General features: G+C 32.0%; 1 protein-coding gene across 5 annotated transcripts in view; it reads left to right on the top strand.

Annotated features, from left to right (window-relative positions):
• Positions 1 to 13,408, top strand: part of Hmmr (hyaluronan mediated motility receptor) — a 29,691-nt gene that overhangs the window by 8,247 nt on the left and 8,036 nt on the right. For 4 of the 5 annotated variants that reach the window (XM_015492563.2, XM_048816025.1, XM_048816014.1 and 1 more), the window contains 5 exons: positions 6,442 to 6,516; positions 6,644 to 6,819; positions 7,267 to 7,415; positions 8,844 to 9,058; positions 11,056 to 11,172. In XM_015492563.2, the coding sequence (XP_015348049.2) occupies positions 6,442 to 6,516; positions 6,644 to 6,819; positions 7,267 to 7,415; positions 8,844 to 9,058; positions 11,056 to 11,172 (732 nt within the window). The remainder of the gene's footprint in view (positions 1 to 6,441; positions 6,517 to 6,643; positions 6,820 to 7,266; positions 7,416 to 8,843; positions 9,059 to 11,055; positions 11,173 to 13,408) is intronic. The other variant, XM_048816007.1, reaches the window with a different exon arrangement.

Genomic DNA, 13,408 nt, shown 5'->3' with positions numbered 1-13,408 from the left:
TATATATATATATATATATATATATATATATATATATATATATATATGTTTGTGTATATGTATACACACACACACATTGTGTAATGTTTAAATCAGGTTAAACATATCTATCTTCTCAGTTATTGCAAAAACATACAGAATTTCCCCCCACACCCCACACTGAGAATAGAAACCCAGGGCACTTTGTCCTGAGCTACAATCTCAGTGCTTTTTTTTATGTTTATTTTTTAGTTTTAGATGGACACAATATCTTTATTTTTATGTGGTGCTGAGGATCGAGCCCAGTGCTTTATGCATGCTAGGCAAGTAGTCTACTGCTGAGTTACAACCCCAGCCCCAGCCCTTTTTGTTTTTTGTTTTCTGATGGTGTCTTATTAAGTTGTTCAGGGCCTCACTAAATTGCTAAGATTAGCTTAGGACTTGTGAACCTCCTGTTTCAATCTCCTGATTTTCTGGGATTACAGGTATGCACCACCATGCCTGGCTCTTTCTTCTATTTGAGGTCTACCATATATAATTGTTATCTGTAGTCACCTTGCTGTAAAATAACACATCAGAACTCCTAACTCCTACCTAATGGTAACTTACTGCCCGTTGACTAATCTTTCCCCTCTCTGCCTACCCTTAATATTCCTTGCTCTGATAACCATTCTGTTTTCAACTTTATAAGATAACCTTTTTTCGATTCTACATATGAATGATATTGTGGTATTTTCTTTCTGTGCCAGGCTTGCTTTACTTAACATAATGATATCTAGTACCATCTATGTTGTCATAATGACAGGATGTCATTCTTCATTATGATTAAACAGTATTCCATGATTTATATGGACCATTTTCTTTATCCATTATTAGTAAATATACAGTTAGGTGTTTTCATTTTCATTCCATTTCTTGGCTATGGTGCATAGTGCTGCAGTAAACATGGTGTATTTGTCTGTTTGTTTGTTTGTTTGTTTAAGGAGAAACCTACAGTTTTCCATAATGGCTGTACTAATTTATATTCTCACCACCAGTATGCAATGGTTCACTTTTCTGTACATCACCATAAGCACTTGTTTAATTTTTAATTTTTTTGATGATGGCATTCTTACATGACTAAGTTTTCATTTACTTGACTAGTGATATTGAGCACCTTTTCATATATCTGGTAACCATTCTTATGTCTTCTTTTGAGAAATGTCCATTTGGATCTATTGCCCATTTTTACATCAGATTATTTGGGTTTTTGCTATTGAGATTTTGAAGTTCCTTATATATTCTTGATATCAAAATCTTGTTAGAAGGGCTGGAAATGTAGCACAGTAGTAAGGTACTTGCCTAGCATGCCCAAGGCCAGGAGTTAAATCCCCAGCACCATCAAAAAACAAAACAAACCTTGTTAAATGTATAGTTTGCAAACATTTTCTCTCATTCTGTAGGTTGTCTCTGCATTCTGTTGAGTGTTACTTTTTCTTCTTATGCTTTTGGGGTCTGGTTCAAAAAAATCTTCTGATTCCAATGTCTTAAAACATTTTGTCTGCTTTCTTCTACTAGTTCATTGTTTGAGTCATAAGTTTAATCTTCAATCCATTTTGAGTTGATTTTTATAGCTGGTGAGAGATAAGGTCTAGTTTCACTTTTCTGAAGGTAGATACCCATTTTTCCCCATACCATTTATAGAAAAGAGAGTCCTTTCTGCAGTGCTTATTCTTAGCACATTTGTTGACAACCAGTTTGCAGTGGATGTATGGGTTTATTTATGTCTCTTCTAATCCATTGGTCTGTGTGTAATTTTATTTCAATACCTTGCTGTTTTGATTACTGTAACTTTGTAGTATATTTTAAAGTCGGGTAGTGTAATGCCTTTTTGTGTTCTGCTCTTTTTGTGCAAGATTGCTTTGACAATTTGGGGGGGGGGGGTTGTGGTTTCTTGGAATTTTTAGGATAATTTTTTGTAGTTTAGTAAAGAATGCTATGGTATTTTGACAGGGATGATATTAAATCTGTAGATCACTTTGGGTACTATGGACATTTTAACAATATTAAGTCTGCCAATCCTAGAGCATGAGATGTCTTTCCAATTTTTTGTATCTTCTTCAATTTCTTTCATCAGTGCCTTATAATTTTCACTGTAGAAATATTTTATATCTTAGATTAAATTTATTCCTTAAATTTTTTTGTAGCTATCATAAATGAAATTGCTTTCATGATTTCTCTCTTTCATGTAGTAAACGATTAGGGAGTAATATTGATACCTATTTTTGGATGTTGAGTTTGTATCATGCAACTTCTCTAATTTAAATTTTTGGTGGAGCCTTTGTAGTTTTCTATATGTGAGATCATGTCATCTACAGACAATGAAAGTTTGCCCGTTGACTAATCTTTCCCCTTTATGTTATCCAGTCTGGATGTGTTTTATTTCTTTTTCCTGCTCTAGTTAGTACTTCTAGTACTACTTTGATTGAAAGTGGGCATCCCTATCTTTTTTCTGGATCTTAGAAAGCTTTCAACTTTTCCCAATATGCTCACTGTTGGCTTATTATAAATGGATTTTATTATATTGAGGTACATTTTTTATACCTCATTTGTTCAGCATTTTTTAATCATGAAATGTTGAAGGTTTTTTTGGTTTTTAAATTTTTTTGGTTGATGATAGGGATCAAGCCCACGTGCATACTAGGTTGGCATTCTTCCACTGAGTACATCCTACATCCCAAGTTGTTTTTTGTTTGATTGACTGATTGTTTTTCGTGGTACTGAGGATTGAACCAAGGGCCTCACAGGTGCAAGGCAAGCACTGCACTGCTGAGACATAACCCCAATCCCAGCTCCTCTTTATTTTGAGACAGGATCTCACTAAGTTGTGAAGGCTGGCCTCACACTTGGGATTCTTTCATCTCCGCTTCCCAAATAGCTGAGATTAAAGTTATAATGTCACCATGCCTAATGGCTTGAATTTTATTAGATAACTTTTATCTTTCTCTTGAAATGATGATGTGGTTTTTATCCTATGTTTTCTTGATATGGTTTGTCATAGTTATTGATTTGCTTCTGCTACACCATCCTTGTATACCTAGGAAGAATCCTACTTTATCATGGTGAATAATCTGAATAATCTTTCTAACATGCTACGGATTTTGTTGACAGTTTTGTATGTGTGTAGTGTATGTACCAGGGATGGAACCCACGGGCACTTTACCACTGAGCTACATCTCAACCTTTCTTATTTTTTGATTTTGAGACAAGACTGCTGAGGATCTGGCTAAGTTGCTGAGCCTAGCCTCAAACTTGGAATCAGCTTGCCTCAGCTTCCCAAGTTGCTAGAATTACAGCATGCACCATCAGGCTCAGCTGTGCTATAAATTCTGTTTGCTAATATTTTGCTGAAGATTTTTATGTCTATGTTCATGAGGATTTGGGCTTGTAGGGTTTTTATTGTTGTTGTTATTGTTGTTGCGGGGGTAGGGATACCAGGGATTAAACTGTGGGGCTTTCAACCACTGAGCCACATCCCCAGCCCTGTTTTGTATTTTATTTAGAGACGGTTTCACTGAGTTGCTTAGCACCTCACTTTGGCTGAGGCTGGCTTTGAACTCGGAATCCTCCTTCCCCAGCCTCCTGAGCCACTGAGATTACAGGCATGTGCCACTGTACCTGGCTACAGTTTTTTTTTATTGTTGTGTTCTTGTCTGGTTTGCATATCAGGGTAATCCTGTCTCCATTTAATATGTTTGAAAGAATATCTTCCTCTTCAGTGTGTGAGAATAATTTAAGAAGAACTGATACCAGTTCTTCCTTAAATGTTTGGTCAAACACAGCATTGAATTGTATGATTGGGGCTTTTCTTGGATGGGACACTTTTCTTTATTGTTTCAGTCTTGTTATTGATCTGTTCAGGTTTTCTATTTCTTCATTATTCAATCTTGTTAAGCTGAATGTGTCCAAGAAGTCATCCATTTCTTCCAGATTGTCAAATTTGGCTTATAGTTGTTCGTAATAATCTCCATTGAGTTTTTTGTGTATCTACAGTGTCAATTGTAGCATACCCCTTTCATTTTATTTATGAAATAAATGTATTTGATTTTATTTGAGTCTTCTGGTTTCTTTTTTAATATTTATTCTTAAATTTTAGGTGGACACAATATCTTTATTTTACATTTATTTGATACTGAGGATCGAACCCAGTGCCTCGTGCATGCTAGGCGAGCACTCTACCACTGAGCCACAACCCCAGCCCCTGGTTTCTTTTTTTAAACTAGGCTGAGAGTTTGTCAATTTTTAAAATCTTTTCAAAGAACCAACATTCCTTTTGTTTATCTTCTGTATTTTATTTAGTTTCTGTTTCATTGATTTTCACTCTGATCTTTATTATTTCTTTCCTTCTACTAATTTTGTGTTCATTCTAGTTTTTTTGCTTTAGGGAGATGCAGCCATAGGTTGTTAGCAGTTCTTCGCTGGCTTTTCTAAGCAAATTATTCCTTAGTCAGATTTTAATCTTTCCTCAACACTTATCACTTCCTTAATTTTCCTGTTTCTCTCTCTCTCTCTCTTTTTTTTTTTTTCCAGTCCTCCATGGTTTACATAGGAAGCCCACACTGGGGTCCAGGAGTATGCTTTTATTTATTTATTTTTGTGGTGCTGGGAATTAAACCCAGGGCCTTGTGTATGCTAGGTAAGCACTCTATCACTGAGCTACACTCCAGTCCTCCCTATTTCTCTTAAGTGACAGTGAACCCTAATCATTCTCAAACATTTAATGCTAGAAAGTTATATGAATGTAGTACTTTTGTCCCATCTTCAGTAGCAATGATAAGGAAATGCTTATGATCTTCCCATTAGCGTAATCTTACGGAGATGGTAGTCAGAACCAAACTGAGAAACACTGGTATAAGAAGCTGTGATTAATGCACAGTAATATTCCTTTTTTATAATTACTTCTGTAATTTACATATAATAAATGCACTGATCTTAAATATTCAGGTTGATAACTTTTGACAGTTATATACATTTTTGTGACCATTAACCAAATAACATAGAGAATATTTCCATTCCCTCAGAAAGTTACTTTCATACCCCTCGTTACCTGACTGCTACCTGTGTAATGCTGGCCATCCCTGCAGCTACTTTCTTTTTTGTTTTTTTTTTAATTTTTTATTGTGGGTTGTTCAAAACATTACAAATTTCTTGACATATCATATTCCACACTTTGATTCAAGTGGGTTATGAACTCCCACCTTCACCCCATATACAGATTGCAGAATCACATCAGTTACACATCCATTGATTTACATATTGCCATACTAGTGTCTGTTGTGCTCCGCCCTGCAGCTACTTTCTATTTTTCATCATAAATTTGAGAAGTTTGTTATAGTATGGGTTGGGGGCTTCTTTTGTATGACATAATTTTTCACAATTCATCAATGTATACTCTTCTTCCTTCTTATTTCCGAGTAGCATTCTATTCTATGAATATATCTCTATTTGTTTACTGTTCTTTTCACCATTTTAGGCCTTTTTAAAAGTTTCTTACTCTGAAAAAGTATAAACATACATTTTTGTGGATATTTATTTGTACTTTTCATGTGTAAATATCTAGAAGTGGAATTCTTGGGTCATAGGGTAATATATAATATTTTTAAAAAAAAAAACCTCAAAGTTGTTGTATCATTTATACCCCCACTAGCAAGGTGGTTCTATATTTCTAACACCATTTGATGTATCCTGTTTACTTTGGCCTTTTTAATGGATTTGAAGTGGTAATTTGTAACTTTGTTACTATGAACCTTGAATATCTTTCTGTGTACTTATAGATCATTTCTACATCTTCTGTTGTGAAATGTCTAGTTAAGTCTTTTGTTCATTTCTTAAATTAGGTTGTTAAGAAGAGTTGAACATATAAATAATTGAATGCCAGATAGCCTGAAACAAAAACTTTATGACACTCAAAATGCTATTTGGGTGGGTAAGGAAACCAAGAAAGCTACAAAATAAGATTATGTCTTTGATTTGGGATGTTGTGAGATGATTCTCATGATCATAGCTCTTTTGTCATAGTACCTTTGAAAATCTTTTTTACTTAAGTAAAATCATTAGTCTCCCGCTTGCATATAAATTGTCAACCTGAGAAGTAAGTCATTCTTAATGATTAAGAATTTGAACTCTGCAGTCACTTGCCTAATACAACAGTATCTTATACATAGTAAGCATTATGTGCAATTATTTTTTTTTATTGGTTGCTCAAAGCATTACAATGATCTTGACATATCATATTTCATACATTTGATTCAAGTGGGGTATGAATTCTTATTTTTACCACGTGTCCAGATTGCAGGATCACATTGGTTATACATCCACGTTTATACATACTGCCATACTAGTGTCTCTTGTATTCTGCTGCCTTTCCTATCCCCTTCCTATATGTGCAATTATTAAATAAACTAACATCCAATTTTTTTTTAGTGTTTCAATAGAGAAAGAAAAGATTGATGAAAAATCTGAAACAGAGAAACTCTTAGAATACATCGAAGAAATTAGGTAATATGAAAAAGTAGCTTAATATTGAACCTTATTTTGTTAAACACTGATGAATACATCATTTTCATCTTTTTGCTGTTTCCATGTGCCTAAAAAGATATGTTCTTTTTCAATATTTTTAATATAGTTGTGCATCAGATCAAGTGGAAAAATATAAGCTAGATATTGCCCAGTTAGAAGAACATGTGAAAGAGAAGAATCATGAAATTTTAATCCTTAAGCAGTCTATTGAGGAAAATGTTATCTTGTCTAAACAAGTAGAAGACCTGAATGCTAAATGTGAGCTGCTTGAAAGAGAAAAAGGTATTATTGTGTTTATAGTTAGTGCATTATTGTATTTAAGAAAAGCACTGCTATGTCAAAACAACCTTTTTAAAATTATGTAATCAACAACAGAAAACGTTATTCTGTATTTGAAATTTTTTTTATAATGTTTATTCTCTATTTCAGTATGTTGCTTTTCTTGATAGAAAAAGAAACAATTGTGCAATTCATGACTTCCCTTGACTGGCTATTTAAACTTGGTAGATAACATAGAACTAGTTTTGAGGGTTTTGTTATATAGCATACAATGTATGTTATATGTTGTAATAATTGTACAAGCTTCATAATTTTTTGCTTTTTTCCTTTGAAAATATTTGGTCTGTGAATTGTGCTAAACACCAGCATAATGAAGTATTTTGGGTATCTAGGGTTTTTTTAATGATGTTTGTATGTTGTTACAGTATTTTAAATGTTTTCCTTTTATAGAAGACCTTCTCAGCAGGAAAACGGAAAGGGATGAAAGTCTAAATGCAGAGATGCAAAACTTAAAAGAGAAGCTTATTCTGGAAAAACAAGAACATGAAAGACTACAACAAAAAGAGTTGCAAATTGAGTCATTTCTCCAACAAGAGAAAGTAATTAACTGCAATGTTTTTTTAATTAAAGAATGCTTATTATGTGTCATAAATTTCACTGTCAGAAAACGTTGTTATATATCCTTTGATTCAACAATTCTAATTTTAAGATCTAATCCTGAGGAAATGACCATGGATATTCTAAAGACTTAGCCATACACCTTCACAATGTGTTCACTATGGGGTTATTAATAATGTGAAAAAAATTAAAATACAGATGTAGCAAAGTAGGGATCATTTAACATTGCTTTCCTATTACATTTTTGTATTTGAAGCCCGTGTAGATTATTTAGAGTTGTCTTTAGAAGAATATCTTACTACAGGAAAAATATAATTATAAAATTTAGATTACATGAATAACATTACGTGTGTGTGTGTATGTGTGTGTATGTGAGAGACAGACAGAGAAAACAGTCCACTAAAATATAGTGCAGAAATAGATAATTCTCCCTATCTTATAAACATGAAAGAAGCTCCATCTCAATAGTAATCAAGGAAATGGAAATAAAATTTTTCCATTTACAAGATTGGTGAAAATTAAAACATTTAATAATGTAAAATATTGGTAATGGTTGAGACAATTGGTACTTACATGCATTGATGTGAAGTAGTATGTATTCGGTTAACCTACAACAAATGAAGTAGAACACATTGAGTTAGAAAGATCTCAACTATCTATGATTTTTTATAATGACCTTTACATATGTCCAAAAAATATGTATGTGTATATATAAATATATTGACAAAGACCAGAAGGCATACATGTTCCAAACTAGTAGATGTTTCTGGGAAGAGACAACTAAAGTTGGGGTGGGAAGTAGTCAAAGATAATAGTCACTTTCTTTGTAATGTTAGAATGTTTTTCACAATGATGATGTGTTTATATAATTGATGTACTATATAGCTTAAAGTATTTTATATAATGTTGAAATCATAAAATACTTTTATATAGTATTATAGGAGAAAAGTATACATAAAAACCAGTTGTAAAACAGATATAAATATAATTTTAGTTTTATAAGTTTATGTGTATGTTGCATAGGAAAAAAAAAGCCTGAAATGAAAGTTGCCACAGTGTTAAGATGTGGAAAATAGCTCATGAAAAAAGTTTGTGTTTGTGTATGTATGTTTATGTTTATTTTATTTATATATAATATATATAGTCCTGGGGATTGAACCCAGAGGCGCTTTACCTTTGAGACAGGATGTCACTGAGTTGTTTAGGGTCTCAGCCCCCCGAGTTACTGGGATTACAGGCATATGCCACTATGCCCAGCCATATATCTGTATTTTTTAATGTTATTTTGAAACTCTTAAATTTAGTTTTCATACTTCATTTTATATATATATATATAATTTTTTTTGTCTCTTCATAAAACCTAAGAATGCCATTTCAAATTATTTTGTTGGTTATCTTTTTGGATATAGGAATTATCTTCTAGTCTTCAGCAGAAGCTATTTTTTTATCAAGAAGAAATGATTAAAGAAAGAACTCTTTTTAAGGAAGAATTAAAACTTGCACTGGAAGAACTAGATCTAGTTCAGCAAAAGGAAGAACAAACTGAAAGACTGGTCAAACAGTTGGAAGAGGAAACAAAAACTACAGCAGAAGAACTAAAACTCCTAGAAGAACAGTTGAAAGAGTTCGTATTAATAGTGTACCTCTTATTTATATATGATTTGAGATGTTTAAAATTATTTCCTGGTTTATTTTTTTAAGATTCTCACCTCAATTGTGAATATGTGAGATTGAAATTACTTTTCAAGAAGGAATAGACAAAGTCTATACATGCAAAGAATGTCTGTGCAAGCCAATATGACAGCTAAAATAAAAAGTATTGTCCCTTCTTAAATTTTTAAAGCCAGAAGTAGTTTTAGTTAACAAATGACAGAAGCTTTGTGCTATTTTACTACTCTTATGTATTCTAAAAGTCACTGTACATCAGCTTTACAGTGATGAATTTAGGGGAAAAAAAACTAATAACTCTACCCTTTAATAATAAAATGGATTGCATTTTTTTATCTATGTGTACATCAATTTACATAGTATAAGTTGTACTTTTCATTACATTTCATGAGGCAGCAATCAAAAAACAAAATGGGGAAAAAACACCAGAAATGGAAAACATTAAAAAATAAGAAATTTATCAAAGTAGAAAATCTGAGATCTCATTTTGGTTTTTGACTCTAATTTTATATTCCTTTCATTATATTATACCTCTTTCACCACTTTATGTATTTATATTAAAATATCCATTTTGATTCTTGAATTTGAATTGCAAATCCTTGGGAACTCATCACTAAAACATTTTATTAGTAAGGAACCATGGATTAGATATGAACCTATATTATTATAGTAAATCTCCCACTTTTTCTTGTTGGATTTTTTTTGTTATTAGTCTCTTTTCTATTTTTTTGTGATTGGTGATGGCAAAGAACACTTAAGAGTTTATACCTGTTTTTTTGGAAACAGTACAAAAGTATAAATAGGGGGATTGTTCTGTACTGCTCCCAGTCTTAAAGAACAGGAACCTTAAGAAACTGAGTAGATATCAATTTCACAGAGGATAGTTGAGACATTTATCCTAAAGACAAAGAACTCTGGTGTAGCATTCAAGACATAAGAATTTTATTACTGCATCTGTTAACTAACTGTCTGATTCTGAGCAAAACATCATTAGTTTCTGTCATTTTCTATAAAATAAAAAAATTTAATTATAAGATGATCTCTAGGGTCTCTCCTAGACTAGAAATTTCAGGCTTAGGAAAATATCAACTAAGGATTGAAAGTAATTTCTCTAAAGGATAATGAAGAAAATGTTTTTATTACAAACCCTTTAGTAACATTTGATAGCTTTTGCTGTGATGTGTATATTTTAAAAATCTAAACTCATTGCTTAATGAACCTGATTAACTATTTATCTTATTTCAGTGTCCTACCTAGTTTGTAAGTACACAATGCTTATTACAGTTTTACTTTTGTATATTCTTTAAAAGGTTTCTCGTAAGCTCAGATAACTATGTAAAAACTTTTTCACCATTTTGATAATCTATCATGAATATTTCAAAAAATTCTGTGATTTATAATATATAAAGATGACTTAATTTATTTTGTCAATATAAAATAATCCATTTAAGTGTTGAATTTTTTATAACAATTATGTGGATTAATCATATAATCAGAATAATCCACAGAATCTTATAACTCTTTTTCCAAAAGAACTTTTAAAAAGAAGTGTTTAACTATATTTAGCATTAGTGTCTAAGTGCAGAGAATGAAACTTGAGTAAATCTGGGTACTTTTTAACTTGTAATTTTGGGCTTTTGTTGTTAAGATTCTGCATTAGGGCTTTTACTTACCTCCTGTCCCCAAAATTTTAAACACCCACTTAAATGCATATGACATGAAAAAAGGAATTTAGTAATGCATAAATTTGGATGAAAAAGAGTAAAATAAGAGCAGAAGAAATAAGATGAAGCCGGTACTCTTAGTACAGTAAATAAAAATATGAGAATTAGGCCATAAACTCTAAACTAATGCAGGTCCTGATAGGAGTTGTATGATTCACATTTCCTATGTATTCTCTTTCTTAATGATCTGTTGTTAGCGTTTTATCTTCTAAATTTTTCTTTTTCTTAGGAAGGAAGCTGAAATGGAGAAAAATGATGCTGCTCACATGCAGGCCACCCTAATTTTGCAGGAAAGGTATAATAGTACAGTGCAAAACCTTGGAGATGTTACTGCTCAATTTGAAAGGTATTTTTCTTAGGAGCCTTTACTCTCAAATATAATGTGAGCAGGGAGAAGTGTTTATCTACAGAAATCTGTGAACAAAGTAATCACACAAAGGATGGCTGGTACTACTTTAAATTATTTTTGTTGTTGTTTTGTTTTGTGGTCCTTGGGATTCAACTCAACAGTGCTCTATCACTGAGCTATATCCCCAGCCCTTTTTGTTATCTTGAGACAGTTTCACTAACTTGCTGGTCTGGGAACTTGTAATCCTCTTGTCTCAGTTTCCCAGTCTCCCAAGTTACTGTAATTATAGGCATGTTCTATGACACTTGGTTATTACTTTCCATACCATAAAGACTTGCCATAAATTGGTCACTATATTTATTCAGAAATGTTCAACTCCCACTATCTAGTTTTAATTTCATGCATTCTTGAACTTTTGACACTTCTATTTTCTTCCCTGATATTGTTTGCTTAAATTCAAAAACTTTTATGTCCTCATCAAACTTAAAAAACACCCACATGGCTATAAAGTCATACTGTCTTCTTACCTACTAGATTATTTCTATCTTTTAACCTTCAGTGACATCACTATATATTTGATCCTTGTTTCTCAAAATTTTCAACCTTTCTACTGGAATTTTCCCCATCAATATGAATTAATGTTAATGTGCAGTCATCTTTAAAATGCATGATTTAAAAAAAAAAATCTCCTTGACCCTTCCTTGCTTCTTGTACATGTCCAATACAAATCATTTCTAACATGTCTTAACCTAAAATTATATTCCTATTCCCAGTCCATCTTCTTAATAGAAGCTTATCTGTCTGCGTATTATATCTACTTCTTTACCTCTTGCTATTTTTCCTTTAAATAAAAGAAGTTTAATTGCAAAATATAACAGTGTATTAATATTTTTGTTTATCATAGTTTAGACCATTTGGGGAGGAGGTTTCTGCCACTTTAATATATATATTAGACACAAAAGAATATACATGAATAATAAAGCATAAAGTATAAAATCAATACATGTGAACCCATGAAAGACAACCATTAAGTATAATGATATTCAACAACTTGGTTGTATGAGTTTCATCTCTATGCCATTTCTGAACAGGTAACACTGTCTCAAAGCCTCCATTTAGTATTTTCTCACCTTTTTCCCCATGCATTATAGTTTTATAACATGTATACCCATACAAATATCACTTATCTAATTATACTCTTAGCATCAACAGAAATTGTCATCATACCATATGCCATTTCCTATGACTTGACTTGCTTTTTCACTCTGCCTTATGTATTTCTAGAACAGAATTATATTGTTTCATGAGAATATAGTTTGTTCATGGTCATGCTGTGAATATCTAAGTATGAACATACCACAATTTTTTTGTGCATTCTTACTTTGCACATTTGGGTTGTTTCCTTTTTTAAATTTATTTATTTATGTTTTGGTTATTATTGGTGATATATTTAATGAAAATTATCTTAGCGTCTCCTAGTATACAAGTATAAGAATCCTTGTGTGTAAATGATAATTTTTAAAATTTAATACCAATCATTTTCTAAAGTGAGGGTAAGAATATACCCAGTGTTCTACTTTCTCACCAAAGCTGCTGTACTTTTAAAATTTTGCCACTATGCTAATGTAAAATGACTTTGTATTGTAGATAATTCATCAGCACTATGAGTTGTAAATATTTTCTTCCACAGTGTAGCCTGTCTGCATTTTCTTCATGGTTTCTTATGATGGGTGGAAATTCTTGATTTTAAATTTGGAAATTTTAATTATTCTTTTAAATTTATAAATTTTATAAGAACTTCTTTCTATCCCAGCAACATGAAGATATTTACCTATTTTTCTTCTTAAAGTTTCAAGTTTTACTTTCATTTTTTTGCCTACAACTGATTACTGTGTGTACAATGTTACGAAGATTAAATTTCTTTTTGTTTGTCCCTATGGAGAAATAGTTGCCTACTACCTATTCATTGAATACTACTTCCTTCCTAGTGATGTATTCCTCTATATGAAACATTCTGGTAAACATGTAGATAAATAATATATATTTTTATATATTTCACTAAAAACTTTTATATATCAGAACATATATGTAAATAACACAATCACAGTGTCCTCTAAAGGAATTTTTATTCTCAGTGGTTTAAAAAATAGTGCTTTAGAGCAACATGGGAGACTAAGACAGTAGGAGGACAAGTTTGAGGCCAGCCTGGTGACTTAATGAGACACTGGGGGGC

Source organism: Marmota marmota, unplaced genomic scaffold (assembly GCF_001458135.2).
Source record: "Marmota marmota marmota unplaced genomic scaffold, marMar, whole genome shotgun sequence".
NCBI lineage: Eukaryota > Metazoa > Chordata > Mammalia > Rodentia > Sciuridae > Marmota > Marmota marmota.
The sequence above is the reverse complement of the archived record's forward strand: the minus strand, read 5'-3'. Positions and strand labels throughout refer to the sequence as shown.